The sequence below is a fragment of the Tiliqua scincoides genome, chromosome 4 (genome assembly GCF_035046505.1).
Source record: "Tiliqua scincoides isolate rTilSci1 chromosome 4, rTilSci1.hap2, whole genome shotgun sequence".
NCBI lineage: Eukaryota > Metazoa > Chordata > Lepidosauria > Squamata > Scincidae > Tiliqua > Tiliqua scincoides.
The window spans coordinates 185127642-185149534 of record NC_089824.1 but is presented as its reverse complement, the minus strand read 5'-3'; the positions used below and the strand labels follow the sequence as shown (position 1 = coordinate 185149534).

The 21893-nt window shown below is 43.9% G+C and overlaps 1 protein-coding gene across 2 annotated transcripts; it reads right to left on the bottom strand.

The window, feature by feature from the left end:
- Positions 1–4793: 4793 nt before the first annotated feature.
- DCLRE1B (DNA cross-link repair 1B) lies at positions 4794–21816 on the bottom strand. 2 transcript variants are annotated; one of them, XM_066625540.1, is made up of 5 exons: positions 21734–21816; positions 9866–10065; positions 9607–9772; positions 8166–8348; positions 4794–6708 (listed from the first exon to the last, which is right to left on the bottom strand). In XM_066625540.1, exons 2-5 carry the CDS (start codon positions 10052–10054, stop codon positions 5552–5554), a joined length of 1695 nt encoding a protein of 564 aa, XP_066481637.1. In that variant the 5' UTR covers positions 10055–10065; positions 21734–21816; the 3' UTR covers positions 4794–5551. The 2 variants fall into 2 exon arrangements, with proteins under 2 accessions (XP_066481637.1, XP_066481638.1); XM_066625541.1 differs by lacking the exon at positions 21734–21816 and adding an exon at positions 12276–12353 and having other exon boundaries at positions 9866–10032.
- Positions 21817–21893: the final 77 nt, after the last annotated feature.

Below are 21893 nucleotides of genomic sequence, written 5' to 3'. Positions count from 1 at the left end.
CAGTGGATAAATGAAGTGTTTGTTCAATCCCAGTATGCATAACTTATTTTTCCTTTCAGGGAATCTTATTTGCCATTCTCTGACCTGTCCTTGCTGTTTGGAGACAATCTTTTAGAACTCTTTAATATCTCCTTGGGATTTTAGTATCCGTAACTGAGTTTCAACTGCAAACTTGTCCACGTCATTAATCAACTATTCCAGAACATTTAGGAGTAAATTAAGAAGTCACTGTGCAAAACTTGGAGATATCCCACTGTATTTACTTCCCTGTATTGTGGAAAACCATCAGTTTATTAACCAATTTTCTGTTCTTAAGAAGCCTATCTGTTCCTTAATTAATAAATTTAAGGATTGATTGTTTTTAAAGAACTCTCAGGTGAATGTTTCCCTGTGGTATTAGTACTTCGAAATCTGACAATTAGTTATCAACTCTCTTTGGGTCAAATCCTATCCAATTTTCCAGTGTGGATGCAGCTGTGCCAATGGGTGTACACCTCTTCCTGTGGTGGGGAGGCAGTCACAGAGGCCTCCTCAAGGTATGGGAGCATTTGTTCCCTTACCCTGGGGCTGCATTGCAACTGCACCAGTGCTGGAAAGTTGGATAGGATTGGGGCCCTTTGGCACACATTTTCAGGTGCATGTAAGGTCACAATGGTTCAGATGTCTGACATCTTAACAGTGAAAACAAAGGCAAATAATTTTGTTTTACTGCCACTTTCCTTCAATATTCCTTTAATGCTCATTTTTAAAAATCTGTTTGCTAAAGCAAAATGATTTCTAAGCATACTACTGCATACATACTTTGATTCTTCTTTGTGAAAAATAATTAAATGGATAACAATTAGGATGCTAAACAGTCAAATCATAAACTGCTGTTTTCTTTCCATGGAATGTATTCATGGGAACCTTTTATGGGGTACATTTACAGTAATCCACCCACCCTGTGCTGTATTTCACTTTTTCCATTTTCTTCTTTGTGTTCAGCTCAGAAAGTTTCCCTTTCCTTGGTTACAATGTTCACTGAAAACAGAGGTAAGCTCTTGTAACAGATGCCCTACTGTGCCAAGCATACTGAGCATGCTGGGTAGAGAGCAGCCCCCTTAAGCTGGGTAAAGAACCAGGTAATCAGACATGCTAGCAATATAAAGTCCACCCACTCACCCACCCGCTTTGCAGGCCCTAAAAGTATTGTACTGTCCTTGTGTCAAATGGTGAGAAGTTCCAGGGGCACACTGTTACTGGGGCTCAGGCTTCCTTCAGCGGAGAGGTCACAAGAGACTTATGGTGTGTTTTCATAATATTTGTTTTATACATACACAGATTTGAGCATTGGATGGCGTTAGGAACACACTCCTGCCAGCAACATCAGCCACATGTGTCTTCTTAGTACATCTGCAACAGCTTGCTGACAGTGCTTCCTCTTGGCTTCCTTTGCACTCTCCCAGATTAAATCCTGTCTCTCTGTCTCCTTCAGAATCTGTCAGCACACACTGTCTTTTGTTTTCACTCAGAGGGAGGAATTGTCTTACTCTGGCTCCCCACATTATGGGTGGCTGTTTTGATGCTCTCAGACAAGTGCAGTACATCCTTTGGTAGTGCTTTTGTGCAGACGTGCTGGGCTGTCGAGCACTGACTGTTTCAAGGTTTCAACTTCTGTACAGACCTCCAGAACCACACAGTATGTACTTTGGTGTATGTCTCAGCCCCACCTCTCAAATTGATGTACCTGTAGGTCCTAAGGACCTGGAATGGAGGCTCCCTTCATAGAGCTTCTCCGGAAATTGCACTAATAAATGTTAACCCACTTTTGTCCATTTTGGGCAAACTGGCTAAGTATTGCCTCAGGGACTGGCATGAGTGCCTGGCTTATTTAGAGCATCAAATCCAAATGTGCTTTAGTAAAAGGATCTTTAAATATGAACCTAAGGTGAGGCATCAAATCCCAGTCTCACAGAACAGTATTTTACAATTGCCACACAGTGTAATTAGACAAGGCCCACCTGGGCTGGGATCAGAGATTTGCATTGCAGAGCTGCCGTCACTCAGAAAGCAGAGATTACTTTAATACCATTGCTGATTACATAAGGGGTATAGGGTGTGGCATACTGGGAAAGAACTGTATGAGCTGGGAAAGCAAGCAGCTACAAGCACCACCAGACACGTTGCTACCTCCCAGCAACTTTTGCTGACCTTATTCTTCTCAAGCACATAGCCAGTTTTGTGAATGACAGGGAAGAATATGGCTTATACTGTTTTGCCTTGTTGTTCTAGGACACAGGCTGGAAACTTGGCTAGGCTGCCAGATGGCTTCTGACCCGAAGCTTTTTTACAGTTCTGGCAGTGACAAGCTCTGAGAAATGATCTTCTCAGGACTGTGGTAGAAGCCAGGCATCTCAGAAGAAGAGGGGCCAATCCTGGAAGGAAGGGAAATAAACACATCTGACTATCTGCTTCAACAGGACTCCCCCTAATGGCTGTCTCTTGGGAAGCCCTTCCATTTGCTAATGAACAATCCAGGCTGCACTCAATTGGCTAAGCACCATTACAGAAACACTACAGAGTTAAGCATTTCTACTGCAGAGTTCAGTATGTATCAGATCTGCATCATTTTTAATGCTAGTAGCTCATTATCCCATATGAAGTTTGGACTAATAATTTTTCTCCAGTTCAATAGATACTCCAACATGGGAAGTGCAAGAAACTGAGTAAGTATATACCTATATAACATAAACCATTTGCAGACACAACTTCATGGTGCAACTTCATATCAGTATTATTTTCATATCATATCAGTGAGTCAAAGCTCACCTGATGGTGGCTGACTTTTTCTAAATATCAAGTCCTTCCCAAGTACCTATGATATTTAGAGGTATTTACATAAAATTTGTGCAGTTCCAAGTACAGCTGCTTTTTGCCACTCATATGTGGAAATTTCATTTACACTTAAAGTGTGCAAATATTTTTCCAGGTTTTTTGATATGGCTCCTAAAGCACCCACTGCTGTTGGTATCATTTTCACCTTTTTTTTTTTTTTTTTGCCAAAGTCATTCTACCTCAATCTGAAAGTCTTTGATTACTTTTTCATATTCTTTTGTCTTCATTTCATGCATCCCCACGTATTGCCACATCTATAATCCAGATTATTTTCTTTTCCACTACTGTTAAATCTGTGCCAGATAGCACCAGATGTTTATCTGTTTGGAAATCTAATATTATTTGGAATATTTATACACCACTTTTCAACCAAAAAGCTCACAAAGCAAATAATAGAACTTCCTTATCCTTAGCCATTTCTTTAATCCAAGAAAAAGACAAGATTTTCATCCTCTCTTATCTTCTTTGATCTCTGTTAGAATATGGAAGATAGCCTGTTCCTGAACAACCTGTTTTGCAATCATTATTAGCCTTAAAATGCAAGTCCTGTAGACAATCTCTAGGAGCAGCTTCACCAAGTAAATAGCACAAAGGAAATAACTTTGGAGGCTGCAATCCTGTCCACATTTTCCTGGGAGTAAGCTCCATACTTCTGAGTAGAGAAGCATAGGATTGGGCTCTAAGTTACAGAGGGGAAAGATGCTATGCCTGGCATCAAACTGCACCTTTACTACCATCACCAACATGCCAAAACAGTTGCTTAAAACAATAAATACAGATATTACTCAGTGTTGTGGGGGATCTGGATATTGTCCTTCCTACATTTCTGTTGTAGGAATTTTATCATTTCCTTGTGTTTGAGGGAATTGCATCTTCTCTAACAGCAGTTTGCACCATTGCTCTTGCAGTTGCCCTGTGGAATGTAGCTGCTGGAGGGTCCCAAATACACATATTGGACACAAACTGTAACATCACAAGCAATGCAACTCAGCACAATCCTGACTTGTCCTTGGGCCAATGCAAGTCCCTTGTCGGCTAGGCTGGCACAAGGATGTACATCAGCCCATGGAGGCCTCCACGCCAACACAGTTTGGTGAGCTGCAAGGGAGGGCACCAGAATGAGGTCTCTTGTTATCTGGTGTGCTCCCTGGGGCATTTGGTGGGCTGCTGTGAGATAAAGGAAGCTGGACTAGATGGGCCTATGGCCTGATCCAGTGGGGCTGTTCTTATGCTCTTATGAGTTTGTGGTGGCCTCCATAGGCTGGCGCGGGGGTTTGGGGAGGGTTGAATGGGAGTGTTTCAGGGCAGGGGGAGGGTGGGCAACAGGTGGAATAGCCCAGGGAAGGGTATGGGACCAGGATCTGGCACTTAGGTCACATCCTAACACTTGTCCCCGGCCTGGGTGGCCTTACACAGGTTGCTTGGATTTGAGCCAGCGATTTCACTGGCGCAAATCTGAGTAGTCCCATAGGGCTAGCTGAGGCATTACTTGGCATAAGTCCCCTTACTCCAAGTTGCATCCCAGTCTGTACCTAACCTGCGCTGAATACAGAACAGGCCATTTGGCCGGCCTGTTCCAGCACAGTTTATCAATGTGCTGACCAGTTCATATTTGCACTATTTGGGTCTTTTTTAAAAGTAGAGTTCTGGTTTTTCCACAACTTCAGAGATTGAGTGCTCCCCCCATCACCCAAATATGGTGTTGCCTGAGTTGCTTTTACAAACCCTGAGTTGTAACAAACTCTGGTAATGCTCCTCCATTTTCTAAACTTTTTTTTTTAAATACAAGGAAATACTGTCATCTCTCCAGTGCAGACACTTTTTTAGCTGATAAAACCAGTAGGACCTGCTCCCCTCCATTACACATGAATAAGTATTGGGGTACTAACAAAGGATTGTAGCTAAGTCAAAGACAGCAGTGATAGAAAAGGCCAAGATTTTTATCAGCATGTGGACAACTCGCAGGAGATCACAGCAAAGTCCTAAGCATGAAACACACTCTATTTACTAGATGTCTAAAGTGGGCAGTAAAAAGTAATGCCCCCATTCCCCCAACTGTACGTAGGAGTAAACATTAACTGGACATTAATTATATCATGAAGACACTTGGAACAACCTAAAAATATTAATTTTTTTTAGATAAGGAAACTTGTTCTCATCAACACGGTCAGGAACTGGGCCATGTACACCTCCTGCTGGTCTTTTTAAAACACAACAAGGGAAACATTTTTAAATATCATTTTCAAAAAATGCATAGCCCACAATGCATTTTGTGACCAATCAGCTCCTGCTTCCCAGGTCAGTAATGCTGCTATAGGCAATGACAAATAATGGTCATTAATTCCCAGGCAAGAAAGAGAGTGCTTTTTAGTATTTAATAAACCAAGTTCCTTCCTAAAAAATGAAAACAAGCATGCAGCTGAAGTTACATATTCATGGGTCTCTTGACAGGGCAGTTCAGGTAACAGTTCAGAAGAATTTTCTGACAGTCTGAGTCAAGATGTCAAAGTCAACAAGTCTATGGATTAACCCTATTCCCCAAAATAATTAGCTGGATGTGATCCATCTTCACAGCTGACTTGGAATAAAAAAATTGCTTCCAAACCCTACCTGAAAAACTAGATACACAAAGCATTCCACAGGTGCTTGTTATACTTGGTCAGCTGTTGCAGTTGTGCTATGTGTTCTCATCTTGACTGCAAGTCTGTCCTACTCCATGCAATCTCCCTCTCTTTAAGTAGTTTTCTACTCGACAGTCAAAGTTTTGGAGAGACCACTGCTTTGAGTTGAGTGGAGATAAATTGTATTCCTGAAGAGGACCATATGGAGCTTCTTCATGAGCCTGGCAGGCCTTATCCTTTGGTGAGGTGGATGTATTGTCTACATCATTCTGAATAGCACATGGTGATGTTGAAGGGACTCTGTTGTCCAAGGCCGACTGGCACCTAGAGATGCTGGAATGAGATGACCTGTTTGGCATGGGCCTGGCATCCCTTCTGCACCAAGGCAAAGTATTTGAGTGTTTTAGTGTCACATCTGTCTGAGATTTTTGAAACCAATCAGCAATATTGGGCTTCAACTGACATTTGGTAGATGTTTCAAAATCAGATTTCACCTGAGAAATCACAGTCTGGCTTTGAAGGCTTTTAGATTCTGCCATTACATTTTTTTGTCTCTCTCTACACACGGCATGCCTGCCACACCTTTTGTGCCTAGAGGAAGGCAAAGATTTCCTCATGGTCTTTGGGCAACTTTGCTGGGAAACCGTTGCATCCTCACTCTCCTCTGAGTCAAACCAAACCCCCCTAGGCACATTGCGATAGGTAGCCAGTTTTAGCAGGTATGAGGTCCTTTCCTGCACTCTGTTGCCTTGTAGCTGTATGTGGGGTTTTACTGATTCTGGCACTTCAAGCTCTGTGACCAAGTTATTACTAGATGTCAAATATCGTTGGAAATACATCTGACATACTTCAGTTTTTACCACTGGGATTATGGAGCAGGGCTTTAGCCAAGCTACAAACTCCAACAATTCTTGGAAAGATGAGTGGTCTGAGTAGGGAACTACATGGGCATCAGGGTGGTTGATTTTCACTGGCCGGCTGGTGGGGAGAATACCCAAGGTTGGATGCTTCTGGTTCCAGTTTATCATAGTTGCTTGACAGATTTCAGAAAAATCCACAACATGAATCCAACCATCCTCTTCCTCACAGATGAATACATCCTCCAACCCCATCAGCTTCATAAGCTCCAGTTTGCTGGGATTCACCACAATCCAGGTATTAAATTCTCTGGCCAGATCCACCAAGAGGGACTCCTTTCCCAATTTGTATGTACCTGGAAGAGCACAAAGAACTGCTTCAAAAAACTGTTTCAAAGATCAGGTGGAGATATGGTGCTCAAATTCACAGGAGGCTCTCAAGATAAATGTAGCCAGCAATTACTACATCAAGCTCAGGGCTTTGACAAAGCTGCAGTTTAGGTGGATTCCTACTCCCAAGTTCAAGACTGCAAGAAATTATCCCTTCTTTTGGGGCCATCCTCCTCCTCCTCCTCCTCCTCCTCCTCCTCCAAATTAACATTGGAGGAATCCATGGAGGAACATGTTTGTGAATCCATATTCACATTCTGTTCATTCACCTCATCCCCCAAAGTATGTAGGTGAATGCCATTTTCAGAGATTACACACACAAAAAAAAACATGCTTGTAAACACTAAGTGAAAAAGACAGACATCTTAAATGTCTTACTATCAGAGGAAGATCATCAAGGAGTTTAAAGCATCATCAATATACAAATGTAACTCTGCTCCCTCTTCCCTTGACATCTTGTGCCAAGCAAGGTGCTAACTTTCTGAATCATTATTAGGGGTTGGTAATAGACTGAAAAAGGTTGAAATTTAATCCTCCACAGCACACAGGTGCTCCTGACCTGCAGATCTAAAAATGGCTTCTGTGGTAAACATGGGAGTACTCCCTTTGAAGGCCCAGACTTAAGAGTGCTCCTGGATCTGGTTTTGTCCTTAGATGCTCTGGTATCAGCTCTGGCCAGGACTATATCTTCCCAAATTGGATTGGTGGGGCAAGTGCAACCATTCCTAGAGAGCTCACACCTGTCCATGGTGATATCACACCTGGTTTATTGCAATGACTTAAATTGGGGTTACCTTTAAAATGCTTTCAGAAACTGCACCTGGTCCAGAATGCTGTGGCCAGGATACTGGTAACAGCAGGTTAGGAATACCCTGCTTCAAGAACCATACTGGTCCTCAATCTATTCCTGGACAAAATTCAAAATTTTGGGTTTGCACTTTAAAGTCTTAAACAGCTTGGGGGTGGGATACTGTACTTGCCTGCCTGAATGTTCAGATCTGCCAGGGAGGCCCTTCTCAGCTCTCACCAAAATCTGAGACTCATCTGGGAGAGGGCAACACCTGGAAGCTCCTTTCCTAGGAAGGTCCATCATGTCCCTTCACCATTAATTGTTTGCAACTGTGTAAACACATTCTTATTCAAGCAAGTTTTAAACCTATCTGCTTTTTAGATTGTTTAAATGAGTGGTTGTGTTATGCTTTAAATTACTATAAGTCATCTTGATTGTTAATAACAGAAAATCAGGGTATACATTATTTAGAAAGAAATGCATTCATTAGCTCCATGATTTGTGCTTTCCTTTTGGAGAAGTGCTGTAAACTCTGGTCTGTTTGGCATCCAATTCCACAGATTTCCAAGCCAACATCTCTGAAACCTGGCCCCAACCAGCCTTTCAGAAACTACTTCCCATTCTATTGCTCACCTATCTTAACCAAATGATAAGGGTGGGCCCTGATCAGCTCTTTGATTTGTTCAGTTGCCTTCTGTTGGGATGGTATGTCAGTCTCAGGGTGACAATTGGTATTGTCTAGGTAGAGGATCTTGATAAGCTTTGAGTTCTTCAGAGCAGGCTCCTGCTTCATGCTGGGAGTGTAACGAAAGTCACCTGATGAAATACAGATATCATAGCATCTCATGAAAAAATGCCATTTGGAAGGTGGTAGAAGAACATACAGATAAAGGTCCAAATTAATAAACCAAGGCTGCAATCCTATGCACTTTCCTGGGAGTAGGTTCCACTGAACTCAATGGGACTTACTTCTAAGTAAACATAACTGAGTAGACATAGGGCACAATCCTAACCAGGTCTACTCCTATTTTGTAAGTCCTATTTTGTTCAATGGGGCTTACTCTCAGGAAAGTGTGGTTAGGATTGCAACCACAATATGATTGAACTGTCAAAATAGTCAGATTCTTTGGCCACTATGGTACCAGGCTGTATTGTAAGATTATGATGATGAACTTGCCAAATTTGTCAGCATAAATTCTTATTTCATTTATTGATTCATTATTGACACTTCTGCATGGCAAGCTCATCTAAAAGAGTTAACTGCCAATGAGTGTGTGCTGGAACTGAGTAGGAATGCAGATTTATTCTCCCACATCCAAGCCAACACCAGCAGTTGCACCACATTGGACAACAGCAGTTTAGCTGGAAGCACAATGACAAAAGCTATCAAAGAGAAACTTTTTGAGCTGGCCATCACAGGCCACATCACCACCAGGCAGCTAAAAGAAATGGTCAGGAAGATGCTAGTTTTGGAAAACAAATTAAGACAAAAGTTCCCAAACTGGGGCTTTGCACCAGGGAAGCTCTATAGCTGCTCCCTTAAGGAGTAGGGCCACAGCAATGGCAGCAATGCAATCACAGGATCATGCTGCTGCTGCTGGGGGGGAATTTTGTTTAGCTTACCTGGGGGTCACTAAGGCTCTCCCGAGGGTCTGGGGAGCCTGCAACCCCCTCTGCAGCACTTGCAGCAGCTTCAAACTACTGTTAAAAGGGGGGGGGAAGCACTTCTTGTTTTTGTCACAAAACTGGAAGTGTTTTTTCCCCTTTTAACAGGAGTTTGAAGCTGCTGGGAAGGCTGCAGAGGGGGTTGTAGGCTCCCCAAACCCTTGGGAGAGCCTTAGCGACCCCCAGGTAAGCTAAACAAAAACCTTTTCCTCCCCAGCAGCAGCATGATTGTCCAGATCATGATGCTGCTGCCCCCCCCCCATGCAAAGACTTACAGATTCCCAAACTCTCCCTGAGAGTTTCAGAACCTCTGAATTAAGGGACAACAAAGAAGGGAGATAAAGAAGAACCATTACAAAGAATCTAAAATGTGAGTCTCTTGTTCCTCAGGGACAAAAGGATTTCATACCTGTGTAAAGGATGACACCAAAGTAGCCTTCAAAAAGGAACATGACGGAGCCAGGACAGTGGTTAGCATCTATCAAGGTCACTGTCATGGTCTCTTTGCCAATCTTATCCAAGGCCAAAACATGGCTCTCTCCCACTTCCAGAGGGCGGATCCATCGTTCAGCCACCTAGACTCAAGATAGAGGCACATTACAGTCAGTGTTACATTTTCCTCAAGAGAAATGGTAAAGACTGTGTCTATTTTGAGGGTCTATATTTACCTTCAATTTGAGATGCAGGATTTTACCAGTAAGAGGAGAACAATAGATAGGTTGGCACCAGGTGCTGGAAAGCCCCACTGTATGGTCAGAGTGCATGTGGGAAAGGAAGAACAAGCGAGCAGCTCCAGCTTTTCTAATATTCCAGAAATCCACCGCAATGGGTGTGCCTGCAATCAGAGTCCCATTCATTAGTCCAGTTCCTGTAAAACCAAGAGAAAGACTTTGTTGCAGCGCAATGCTGCTTGGGAAACACACAAGGCTTGGACCTTGTTGCCTGAGGGAGTGCAGGGCACTGAAGGGTTAAAAGTGAGGCTAGAACAGCAGAAAGTCAGAGCAATGAAGAGATGCAGACAGGTTTGAATGTAGATGCAGGGGGAGAGCTGGAACTGAGGAAGAAGCTCCCGCTTAGCTCCCAACAAGCCCTTTTTATTGAATCTCAAAACACATGATGCAAAGCTATGCAATAGGGAAAATTACTGAAGGTTGCTGAGATTCAGTGGCTGTAACCAGCTGGCTCTCTAGCTAACCACAACATAAATAAGAAGCACTTCTCCATAACATCCTCTTGTTTACCGGCACTGGGCAAGACACAGCATGATTTCCAAGGCTGCGCAGAGTGTGTTCTGCACAGACACAGGCATGCCTGCTGTATTGTGGCCAAATATGCCAAAGCTTTTCAAAGCCCAGTGCCTGTGCATATATTTACCACAGACTTGAAAACTAATAGCCCAGAAAAGCTGGGGTTGGGACCATAAATAGTCAATGACTTCCAAAGAAATAGATCAACAAGAGGTAAAGACTAAGATATCCCAAATGGGATACCCATGCCATTTGAATTTGAACTGGACTACGACTGAGCTAATAACTTTTTGCCACTCATTCACAGATAGTCAAAAGATAGAACTAGGGTTGGGATAGATGGGGCTTTAACATCAAGCCCAGTCTGAACTACACAAATTGAGCCTACTTATCCACTGGGGGTTCTGGAACTAAATCCCAGTGGATAACGAGGCACAACCTATACCTATAAAGGCACAACCTTTATATCTATACCTATACAGGCACAACCTATACGTCTATGCTGCAAGGGAGCACTGAGGAGCAATGACAGTACTGGAAGAACAAGTGCAAGGGGGTAGGGCAGGCAGGCCTTTTACAAATATATGAGCTCCACAATAGAAGATACCTTCCTTTAACTTAACAATATTAATGTCAATTTGGACTGACATCAACAAAATTGGGCAGAAAGAGCCAAACAGTTGTAAGAATGAACTAAAATGACTGAAGAAGAGCTGGAGATAATAGTAAAGCTCTTTAATGCTTGTGAAGGCAGGGCCCATGGGGGGGGGTACAGGGTATAATTTGTACCTGGACCTAGGGTTAAAAAGGGGGCCCAGGAGCCAAAGGACAGGGCACAGAAATTTCCAGGGATCTTACATTTTCCTATCTCACCCACTCTCACTGCCTGTGTGGGATGAGGCAGCAGCTACTGCTGCAAGCTATACACAAGGCTCAGGAATGCATGCATTTCTGGTGTCACATTTGGGAGGAAAGTGGCCTGCTCCAGCAGCTCTTTGGCTTGTGGATCTGCTTACCATGAAGGAGCGTATAGGAGCTCAGGGACTCAGCTGCAAAACTACAGCTGCTGCAGAAATCAGGATTGGTACACTCTTGCCATCCTAGTGTGAGCCTAAATACAATGATGCTAAATTTTCTGCAATTATCTCCTATCTTTAAAAGGTTTTAGAGACTTAGGAGTGGGGTTTGGTTTTCTGTATTACTGGATCTAGCTGCCCACACTGCACAGGCAGGAAGACCTGGGCTCCAAAGACTATTCTGGCTGTCACCACGCCCCCCCCCGCCCTGTTTTGCCCTCCTCCCCCTTTGAGAAGGGACCCAAAAGAAACTCTGTGCCCCCTGATAAAATTCCTCTCTGAGATCCTGTGCGAAAAAACCACAGGACAGTCGGTTTGGCAGAGGAAAGCAAAGGGTCTTTCTGCCTGGCACCCAATGCAGAGTTGGGCAGGATCCTTTTGCAAGCACTGTTGCACTTAGATTAGCTTTGCAAGCAAAAAGCGCAGTCCTGTGCAGTTTCCAGAGAAGCAAATCGCACTGATTGCCCTGTCACTCAGGGTCCAATCCTATGCTTGTCTACTCAGAAGTAAGCGCCATTATAGTCACTGGGGCTTACTCCCAGGTAAGTGTGGATAGGATTGCAGTCCCAGTGGGACTTCTGAGTAAACACAGGCATAGAATCGGGCTGAGCAAACACAGCCGGTGCGGGGCTCGCAAGTGGTGGCTCTGTTTTTGCACCTGGATCGGGGCCAGCAAGGCTTTCCCGCCGCAGCGCTCGCTGATCCCCTCTCCCTTCCCCAGATCGGTTTGCAGCGAGAAGAAGGACGGGTCTTACTGTGCTCTGCAGGCCTGCACACAGGAAAAGGCAGCAGGGTGCAAGACGCTGGGCAGCGCAGTGGGTCGCTCCAGTGAGTTTGGGCACCAAGGCTGGAATCTGGAGGGCTGGCACCGCCCAGCCCCACTCTCAAGGCGCAGCAGCAGCAGCAGCTGCAGGGGAGCGAGCCAAAAGAATCCTCCCGCGTCCCTAAGTCAAAACAGGCGGGCATGCGCTGATGTTGCAGCAGGGAGAGGCCAGTCTGCTGGGGGCGCATGCTCTGTACTGTACAGCAGGGAGAGGAAGGGTTTGACAAGCGCGTGTGTAGTGTAGCTCTGAGAAACTACTCAAAGAGCTTAGCCTAGCTGGGACTGGACTTCCCAGGAACAAAAGATGGCAGCAGAGAGCTCAGGCTCTTTTAAGTCCAAGCCTGATTTCCTGATGCGAATGTGGGAGAACCCGTAGACATTATATATCTGGACTTTCAGAAGGCGTTCGACACGGTCCCTCACCAAAGGCTACTAAAAAAACTCCACAGTCAGGGAATTAGAGGACAGGTCCTCTCATGGATTGAGAACTGGTTTGAAGGCCAGGAAACAGAGTGGGTGTCAATGAGCAATTTCCACAATGGAGTGAAGTGAAAAGCGGTATTCCCCAAGGATCTGTCCTGGGACCAGTGCTTTTCAACCTCTTCATAAATGACCTGGAGACAGGGTTGAGCAGTGAGGTGGCAAAGTTTGCAGATGACACCAAACTTTTCTGAGTGGTGAAGACCAGAAGTGATTGTGAGGAGCTCCAGAAGGATCTCTCCAGACTGGCAGAATGGGCAGCAAAATGACAGATGCGCTTCAATGTCAGTAAGTGTAAAGTCATGCACATTGGGGCAAAAAATCAAAACTTCACATATAGGCTGATGGGTTCTGAGCTGTCTGTGACAGATCAGGAGAGAGATCTTGGGGTGGTGGTGGACAGGTGGATGAAAGTGTTGACTCAATGTGCGGCGGCAATAAAGAAGGCCAATTCTATGCTGGGGATCATTAGAAAAGGTATTGAGAACAAAACAGCTAATATTATAATGCCATTGTACAAATTGATGGTAAGGCCACACCTGGAGTATTACGTCCAGTTCTGGTCGCCGCATCTCAAAAAAGACATAGTGGAAATGGAAAAGGTGCAAAAGAGAGTGACTAAGATGATTACTGGGTTGGGGCACCTTCCTTATGAGGAAAGGCTACAGCGTTTGGGTCTCTTCAGACTAGAAAAGAGGCACCTGAGGGGGGACATGATTGAGACATACAAAATTATGCAGGGGATGGACAGAGTGGATAGAGAGATGCTCTTTACACTCTCACATACCAGAACCAGGGGACATCACTAAAATTGAGTGTTGGGAGAGTTAGGACAGACAAAAGAAAATATTTCTTTACTCAGTGTGTGGTTGGTCTGTGGAACTCCTTGCCACAGTATGTGGTGATGGTGTCTGGCCTGGACACCTTTAAAAGGGGATTGGACAAGTTTCTGGAGAAAAAATCCATTATGGGGTACAAGCCGTGATGTGCATGTACAACCTCCTGATTTTAGAAATGGGCTATGTCAGAATGCCAGATGCAAGGGAGGGCACCAGAATGAGATCTCTTGTTATCTGGTGTGCTCCCTGGGGCATTTGGTGGGCCGCTGTGAGATACAGGAAGCTGGACTAGATGGGCCTATGGCCTGATCCAGTGGGGCTGTTCTTATGTTCCTGGGCGGAAAAGGTGGGGAATCTTACAGTCTGCGAGCATCTCTCTCTCTTAAATGTCCTCCAGTGCAAATGCAGCCTATTACTGTACAGCAGTGGTTTGCAAACCTTTTAGCACCGGGACCCACTTTTTAGAATGACAGTCTGTCCAGGACCCATTGGTCATTAACATGGGAGTGATGTGATGTCATGGCTGGGAGTGACAAAATCAAATCAATTAAGTAAATTAAAAGTTTACAAGACATATATGTTTAACAATTTATTTTAAATAAAGAACTCTCCTAATCCTCCCATGTAGCTGCTGATCTGTTTTTAAAAGAATTCTCCAAACATCCCAAAGGCAGAAACCCTATCCATGCTTACTTAGGAGTAAGCCCCATTGTCTACTTTTGTTAAAAGCAAATACTTGGGGCCCAATCCTATCCAATTTTCCAGTGCTGGTGCAACTGTGCTAATGGGGCATGCACTGCATCTTGTAGTGGGGCAGCAGTCACAGAGGCCTCTTTAAGGTATGGGAAGGTTTGTTCCCTTACTATGGGGCTGCATTGTGGCTGCACCGGGGCTGGAAAATTGGATAGGATTGGGCCCATAGTAGCCTGTTAAAAGTACAGATCTGTAACATTTCTTCAAATGCAGTCATAGAAGCATGCATCAAGTCTAATATATTAAAATATACTTTGAAATGAATGAATGAAATGAATGACCCACCTGAAATTGGCTCATGACCCACAGTTTGAGAAATACAGCAGTACAGTATTCTTAGGACTGAGTGTGGCTGAGAGTGGTTTATGACAGCCTTTCAATGTAAGACCAGCATTATAACATTATGAATTACAAAGTAAGACTTTACAGGTCCAGCCTTCCCTCCCATTGTATTACTATGTGGTGGGAATACTGTACCTGTTGAATTTCTGCTTTCCAGACAACCTTTAAAAACACTGTTCTTTCCATATCATTAAAAAAAATTATGACGCTAGCTTTCTCCTGGGGGAGGGAGGAAAAGCTGCTTGTAAAGTACAGTGACAAATGAAACACCTATCTTTTTTAGAACCTAAATGATATCCAATAGGCTCATTGCTATATCTTCACCAGTTGAATTTCTGCCTCATGCAGCAGGGCACAGGAGTTATGTTTGAGGAAAGAAGGTGTGAACGCTTCCAGATTAAAAAGTTTATTACGTAATTTGAAAGTATTTCCATTTGTGTAAATTTTCATAGCAGTTAGAGGAAGTGGTTTACAGGTTAGAAACAAAGCAACAATAATACCAGACCATATAGAACACATGCACCTACAAAACTAAACAATGGCAAAAAGCAAAAGTAGTATCCAAAAATTGACACAATACCAATGGACATAGCTATGGTTTATCCTTATCTAGTTTCTTTTGCATTTCATGTGTGTGAGTCTATATGCGACTGCAGGTGCAATCTTGTTATACATGAATTTGACTCAACACGAATGGCCACCATAAATGAGAAGAAATGTGCTGATCCCTGGAGAAGGGGAAAAATGCATCCCTTTAAAAATCACCATTTTAAAAACTGCTTTTCTTACTATTGTAGAGAGAGTCATACAAGGGATTGCAGGTATGACCTAATTATCCACAGATTTTTCTATCTTAACTTGATGAGAAAGGCCCTTTAAATTAAAAGAAAACAGTTATTTAACAATAACCTTGTTTATGAGAGAGAGGGTAGCAGCTGATTCTCTCTTCAAGGCAAAGGGACTCCTCAGCTCCCCCAACCGCTTGAAAGAAAGACCACTTTGTTCTAGGTGGATGGAGGTGGATGGATTATCAGCCTAATGACTCTGTCTTAACATCAGAAAAGTCACATAAGGGTGTTTTTAGAAACATCAGAAAACACATCAGAAAACACATAAGGGTGTTTTTAAATCACCAAGCAACTTTGTTTTTTAAATTGATTTGCTTTAGTGAGATTTTTGCCATCCACCTCAGTTGGAATGGAACCTTCACAAATAATGAAACTCAACATGTAGTTTTTTTTTCTTTTAACCTTTCTATCCTGTATTTCTTGACTACCAAGGCAGTGCACAATAATAAGATTAAAACAATTAAAATACAGCAAACAAACCAGTTAAAATGATCATTTAAAATGATAAAACAAAAACAAAACCACTAAAAAATCATAGCTAAATAATCTTGCCTCCACTGCCAAACATCAGCCCCCCATCTTCAAGTTGAATGGAAGAGCCAGGCCTTAGCACATCTCCTGAAGAAGTCCAGAGAAGGGACTAACTGGGCCTTTATGGAGGGCATTCCACAAAGTAGGTGCCACCACTGAGAAGGCTCTACTTCTAGTGGATGTCCATGCATCTGAAGGCAAGGGCACCCAAAGCAAGGCCTGAAATTATGAATGGCATAAACAGGGAGGAATCTATAGAAGGAGGCAGCCCTTAAGGTATCCATGTCTCAGAACATTTAAGGCTTTAATAAGCATAACTCATAGATAACCTCTCTCACATCAATTGGATAAAGGTAAAGAAGGGGTAGACAGAAAGCAGCAGACTTGTGGCCAAAGATTGGTTCAAGGCTCTGGACCACTGTAGGCCTTGGTGACAACTGTAGAAAAGGTCACTGAGTTCCATGGAGCAAGACTAAGAAACCACAGCGAATAATACTGTGCAGGGATAAGGAACTCATCCCTGTATTGTTTATTCTCCGTGGTTTCTTGCTTCATGGAATTCAGTGATTTTTTTAATGCATCATTACAGGCACAGCTGGCATTGGGAAAAGCCCAGGATTACAGTAAGTGATGTCACTGTGAACAAAAAGGAAAAGGCTGTATAATGGAAAGCCCCAAACTTTTAGGTGTACATAACTAGTTATCCACAAGGAAGCACTTGCTGTTCATCTACTGACCAGCCAGATGCCACTGTGGACATGTGTCAGGCTTTGATGCTCTACAGCAGTGGTTCCCAACTTTTAGGACAGGGCTTCTCAAACTGGGACATCGCAATGCCCCAGCCTGAGGGCCTTGGACTTTCCCCTTAAGGGGCAGAGGCAGGGGGAAGGCAGCGACATGATCCCCAGGATTGTGTTGCTAAGGGGGCTTCAGGGACTGGCATGTACTTACCAGTCCCTGCAGCAGCCTGGGGGGGGGGAGCCCTGCACAACCCTCCACAGGGCGCCCCAGCCTTCAAAAAGTGAAAGCGGAGCAATTACACTCCGCTTTCAGTTTGCGATTGCAAACAATTGCAAGCTATTGCTTTTCTCTATTTAGCTTTTCTCTATTTATAGATTTAAAGATTGCTTTTCTCTATTTATAGAGAAGATTTCTGGGTTGCTGCTTTTGTTGTCAGCTGTTGCTTATGTGGTCCATTCTCTGCTCTCTCTTGTGGTCTGTGGGAAAGCATCTCCCAAGTGAGTGCCCCCCCCCCATGGACTACAAGAGATGGCGGAGAACGGACTGCCTACAGTAAAAGACAGACAAGAATAAAGACAAGATAAAATGTTAAAGTTAAAGACAAGATTGTTGAACAGCACCAGGAAAACAACTCATACGGCATAAGAGAAGTCATAAAGTTAAAGGCCTGTTTTCAGTTACTGTTGGAACAGTGGAAATAATGAAGTCAGCCTTCCATCCAAGAGCAAGGCATTCCATAACCTGGGTGCCACTCCAGAGAAGGCACTGCTGTGTATCCCCACCAAACACAGCTCTGTCATTGGAGTGATGTACACAAAGCCTCACTCAGTTGATCTTAGGGGATGGAAGTTTCATATGGGAGAAGGTGGTCTTTCTCTGGTCTCAAACTAGTTAGGACTTTAAGGTCAAAGCAGCATTTTGAATTGCACCCAGAAACAGAAAGGCAACCAATGCAACTGATAAAGCAGAGACATGATGTGCTCACCATGTCCTCCTGGCATGTGAGGCTCTGTGTCAAATGCCCTCCTCTTAAGTGCTGATGCACTTAGTCGACCATCTCTTCCACCTTTCTCTTCTGTTCCTCCTTTTTCCAGTCCTGGGAATGGAAGTAGCAGAAGGGGAAGCAAGTGAGTGGAGAGAGGTGGGCATCTGCCACCAGTCCTTTGCCTGACATCATGGGTGGGCCAGTCCTGTCTTCCTCTGCCAAAACCCTAAAGATAGCATCAAAGTTCCTGCTCTTTCAAAACTGAGGCTTTACTTCATGTGAAAGTTAGATTTTTAGACCACATTCAATTGCATTTTCATGCAAGTTAGTGGAGCATAATGCTTCTGCATGCAGTTGCATGATGGAGTTATAAGAGGGAGCCTGAAGAGAAAACTGATTGACCTTTGCTTTCTCTTTAGGAGAAAGTTGGCATCATAGGGATGTTTTTTTATGAGCTATAAAAAGCAGTGACTTTAAAAGGTGTCTGGCAAGCATTAATTCAACTGGTACAGCATTTCCACAAGAAAGACTGCACCTGTTGAATTTATGCCTGCTAGGCAGCTTTAAAAGGCACAGGAGGCTTCCCTCCCAGCTCACCACTGTATTTTCACATGTTTATACTGCCCTTCCTCCAATGAACTCAAGGTGGTTTACATAGTCCCTTCCCTCCTTATGTCCTCACAACAACCCTGTGAGGTAGGTTCAGCTGAGATAGCCACTGGCTCATGGTCAAGCAGGAAGTTTCATGGCTGAGTCAGGATTTGAACCTGGACCTTCCAAGTCCACTACCAGAACCATTATACCATTCTGGCTCTGTATCAGTATGTGTTACGTACAAGCATAAAGTATTCTAGTGAACAATGAGAGGAAAGTTTCAAACTTTTGCTTCAGTTCTGAGAGTGCAGAGAGCAAATATGGACTTTAGTCTCAAATATTCGTTCTTCTCATCTTCTCATCTTATTGAGATAGCACCTGGCACTTTACATTCATTGAGGGGGAAAAGCCTGCAAAAACCAGCCAGACCCCCTGTCCCAAAGGCTCAGATTTTCTTTTCTATCCACATATGCACTTTCGCTGTTCCTTAACTGCCCGACGGCACACTTTCTTTTCTGTCTCCTTCACAAATCCAAAGAATGAAATCAGAGGTGTAACTAGAAGCCCTGGCGGGGGCAGTGACATCATGATGTCCCAAAGGGGAGCCTCCCCAGGAAAAGAAACAGGACTTAAAGCCACCAGTACCTCCTCCTCTAGGGATAACCAGGAAGTGACTGCTTTATATATTGCGCATATACACCCCCCCAGCATAGCGCCAGGGCAAATGTCCCTCAGGCTCCACCCTAGTTACACCTCTGAGTGAAATGCTGCTTTATATTCTGCCAGTTGGACCATTTTTACTTGAGACAGAGAAAAACTGAGCAGGACTACTGAATTTTCAAAACGTTGGTTCTTCATAGGTTGCGTGTTTATAAACAAAGCTAGTTTATCTCATGCGCAAACAGCCCAATCCTATGCATTATTCAGTACCATTATAGTCAATTACTCCCTGATAAGTGTGCATCGGATTGCAGCCAATATGAGTACTTTTTTAAACATCTTTTATTATTTTCACACACAATAGCCCAATGTACCTGTGTTCTTATAAAATACAACACAGAGACCCATAAGTTTGTTCCAACAACATATGAAGGAGCAAGCTGTTTAATATTATTGAAAAGAGGAAAAAATTAAAACTGCTATGAAAGGGAACAGCTAACCCTTCCATGTTTAACTGTATTTAAATGTTTAAAATAATGCAATGTACTTTCACCCCAGATGACATGCGCAGAAATTTCTTTTTAAGACTGCATCTCTTTGACACAGAAACCTTCCTATCCACAGTCTTGAAAGACTAGACCAGGGGTCTCCAAACCCAGGCCCACGGGCCAGATGCGACTCGCGGAGAGCCTCTATCTGGCCCACAGCCAGCCTCTGATCCCCTGAGAGCCTCTGGCCCAGTTGACCAAACACAACCAGAGTTGTGCTTGTGGGGTGGGGGAATGGGGGTCCATTTAAGTGTAAGTGTATGCTTTATTTCTTGGGTTGTGTTGGTGCTTGGAGAAATCCTGGACATTTGAGCCCATCGTTCATTCATCAAAGGTCCATCTCTAATGTATTTATTTTATTTAATATTTAATATTTTTTTCCTGGCCCTCGAAACCGTGCCAGATATTTGATGTGGCCCTTTGGCCGAAAAGTTTAGAGATCCCTGGACAGAGAATTCAGCTTCCAGGTTATCTTTGGGAACCAGCTTCCCAAAAGTCTATCACAAAAGTCTATCACAAGCCATGATAGATATGTGCAACCTCCTGGTTTTAGAAGTAGGCTACCTCAGAATGCCAGGTGCAAGGGAGTGGCACCTAGAGGCAGGTCTCTTGTTGTCCTGTGTGCTCTCTGAAGCACACAGTGGGCCACTGTGAGATACAGGAAGCTGGACAAGATGGGCCTTTGGCCTGATCCAGTGGGGCTTTTCTTATGTTCTTATGTGTTTTCCTGGAGTGAAAGCCTTTTCAAGATAGTAACAAAAGTTGCAATCCTGTCCACACTTACCCGAGAGAGTAAGCCCCACTGACAATAATGGGACTTACTTTTGAGTAGACATGCACAGAATTGTGCTCTAAGTTCCTCTTTTCTGCCATCTTACTTTGTGCGAAAAATTTGAAATTAAAAAAACAAAACATTTAAGTACAATATGCCTCTGGACGCAACTGAAGGGTGGAGTTGGGCTGAGAAGAGATCCAAAGAGACAACTGGATTAACATTTACTGCAATCCAAAGGGTGTTTTGTATGAGAGTGGATGGTTGGGGCTGCAAAACCCAAAACAGTCTCAGCCGCGCCTGTAACCTGTAGTGTTAATACTGGCCAACCTTGACTGGTTATCCTGGTGAACAACTCTTGGCCACAGCTCCTCAGGCTGTATTTGCATTGCAGGGTGTTGCAAAAATGTTTACAAATGAAAGATTCCTCACTGTTTTCACACAAAATAAGGCCAGAAATTGAAAGTGGCTAAACTCTTCTCTTTGGCACTATGTTTTGTTCCTGGAAAGCTAGGATGGTGTAGTGCAGTGGTTCGTTCTCATGCTTTTAGAACTGGACATTTCATTCTAAAATTCTCATTTTAGAAAGAGAATCTGTCAGGACCCATCAGAAGTGATGTCATGACTGGAAGTGACATCATCAAGTAGGAAAATTTTTGACAATCCTAGGTGGAATCCTACCCACAGCTACAGCCCAATCCTGAGCTGCCTGGAGCGCCCAGCCTCGGCGGCTCTGAGAACGGCTGCCACTGGATCCTGCACACCTTGGGCTACCACAGTCAGCACCTTGGGAGAAGGGGACTTTTGTGCACAGCGGCACAAAACCGTGGCACCGAGCCCAGGATTGGGCTCTTACTCAGGAGTAAGTCCCATTGACTATCATTGGTAAAAGCATATACATAGAAACCCGTAAAAGTACAGATCTGAAACATTTCCTCAAATGCAGTCACATACTGTGGTAGCATCAAGTCTGATATATTAAAAATAAAATATTGAAATGAATGGGGACCCACCTGGAATTGGCTCGTGACCCACCTAGTGGGTCCCAACCCACAGTTTGAGAAACACTGGTATAGTTGCTTGGAAGTTGGCCTAAAGACCCTGAGATCCAGGTTCAAAGCCTCACTCAGTCATGAAGCTGCCTGGGTGACTTTGGGCCAGTCACTCGCTCTCTGCCAGCCCACCTGCCTCACTGGGTTGCAGTGAGGGCACAAGGAGGAGAGGAGGAACTATGTACACCACCCTAAGCTCCTTAGGGGAAGGGCGATTTAAACATGTGAAAAATAAAACAAATTACCCTTTTTTGTTCTCTATTCCGAGAAGCCATCGGCAAGTCTGAAGCGCGTGATGACGTAAAAGCGCCGCAGCCCTTTGATTCGTCCGCGACTTTCCATGCAAGTCTATTTCCACTCAGTTCTTGCCCCGCACATGGAGGGTTCCACGCATTGCGATTGGGA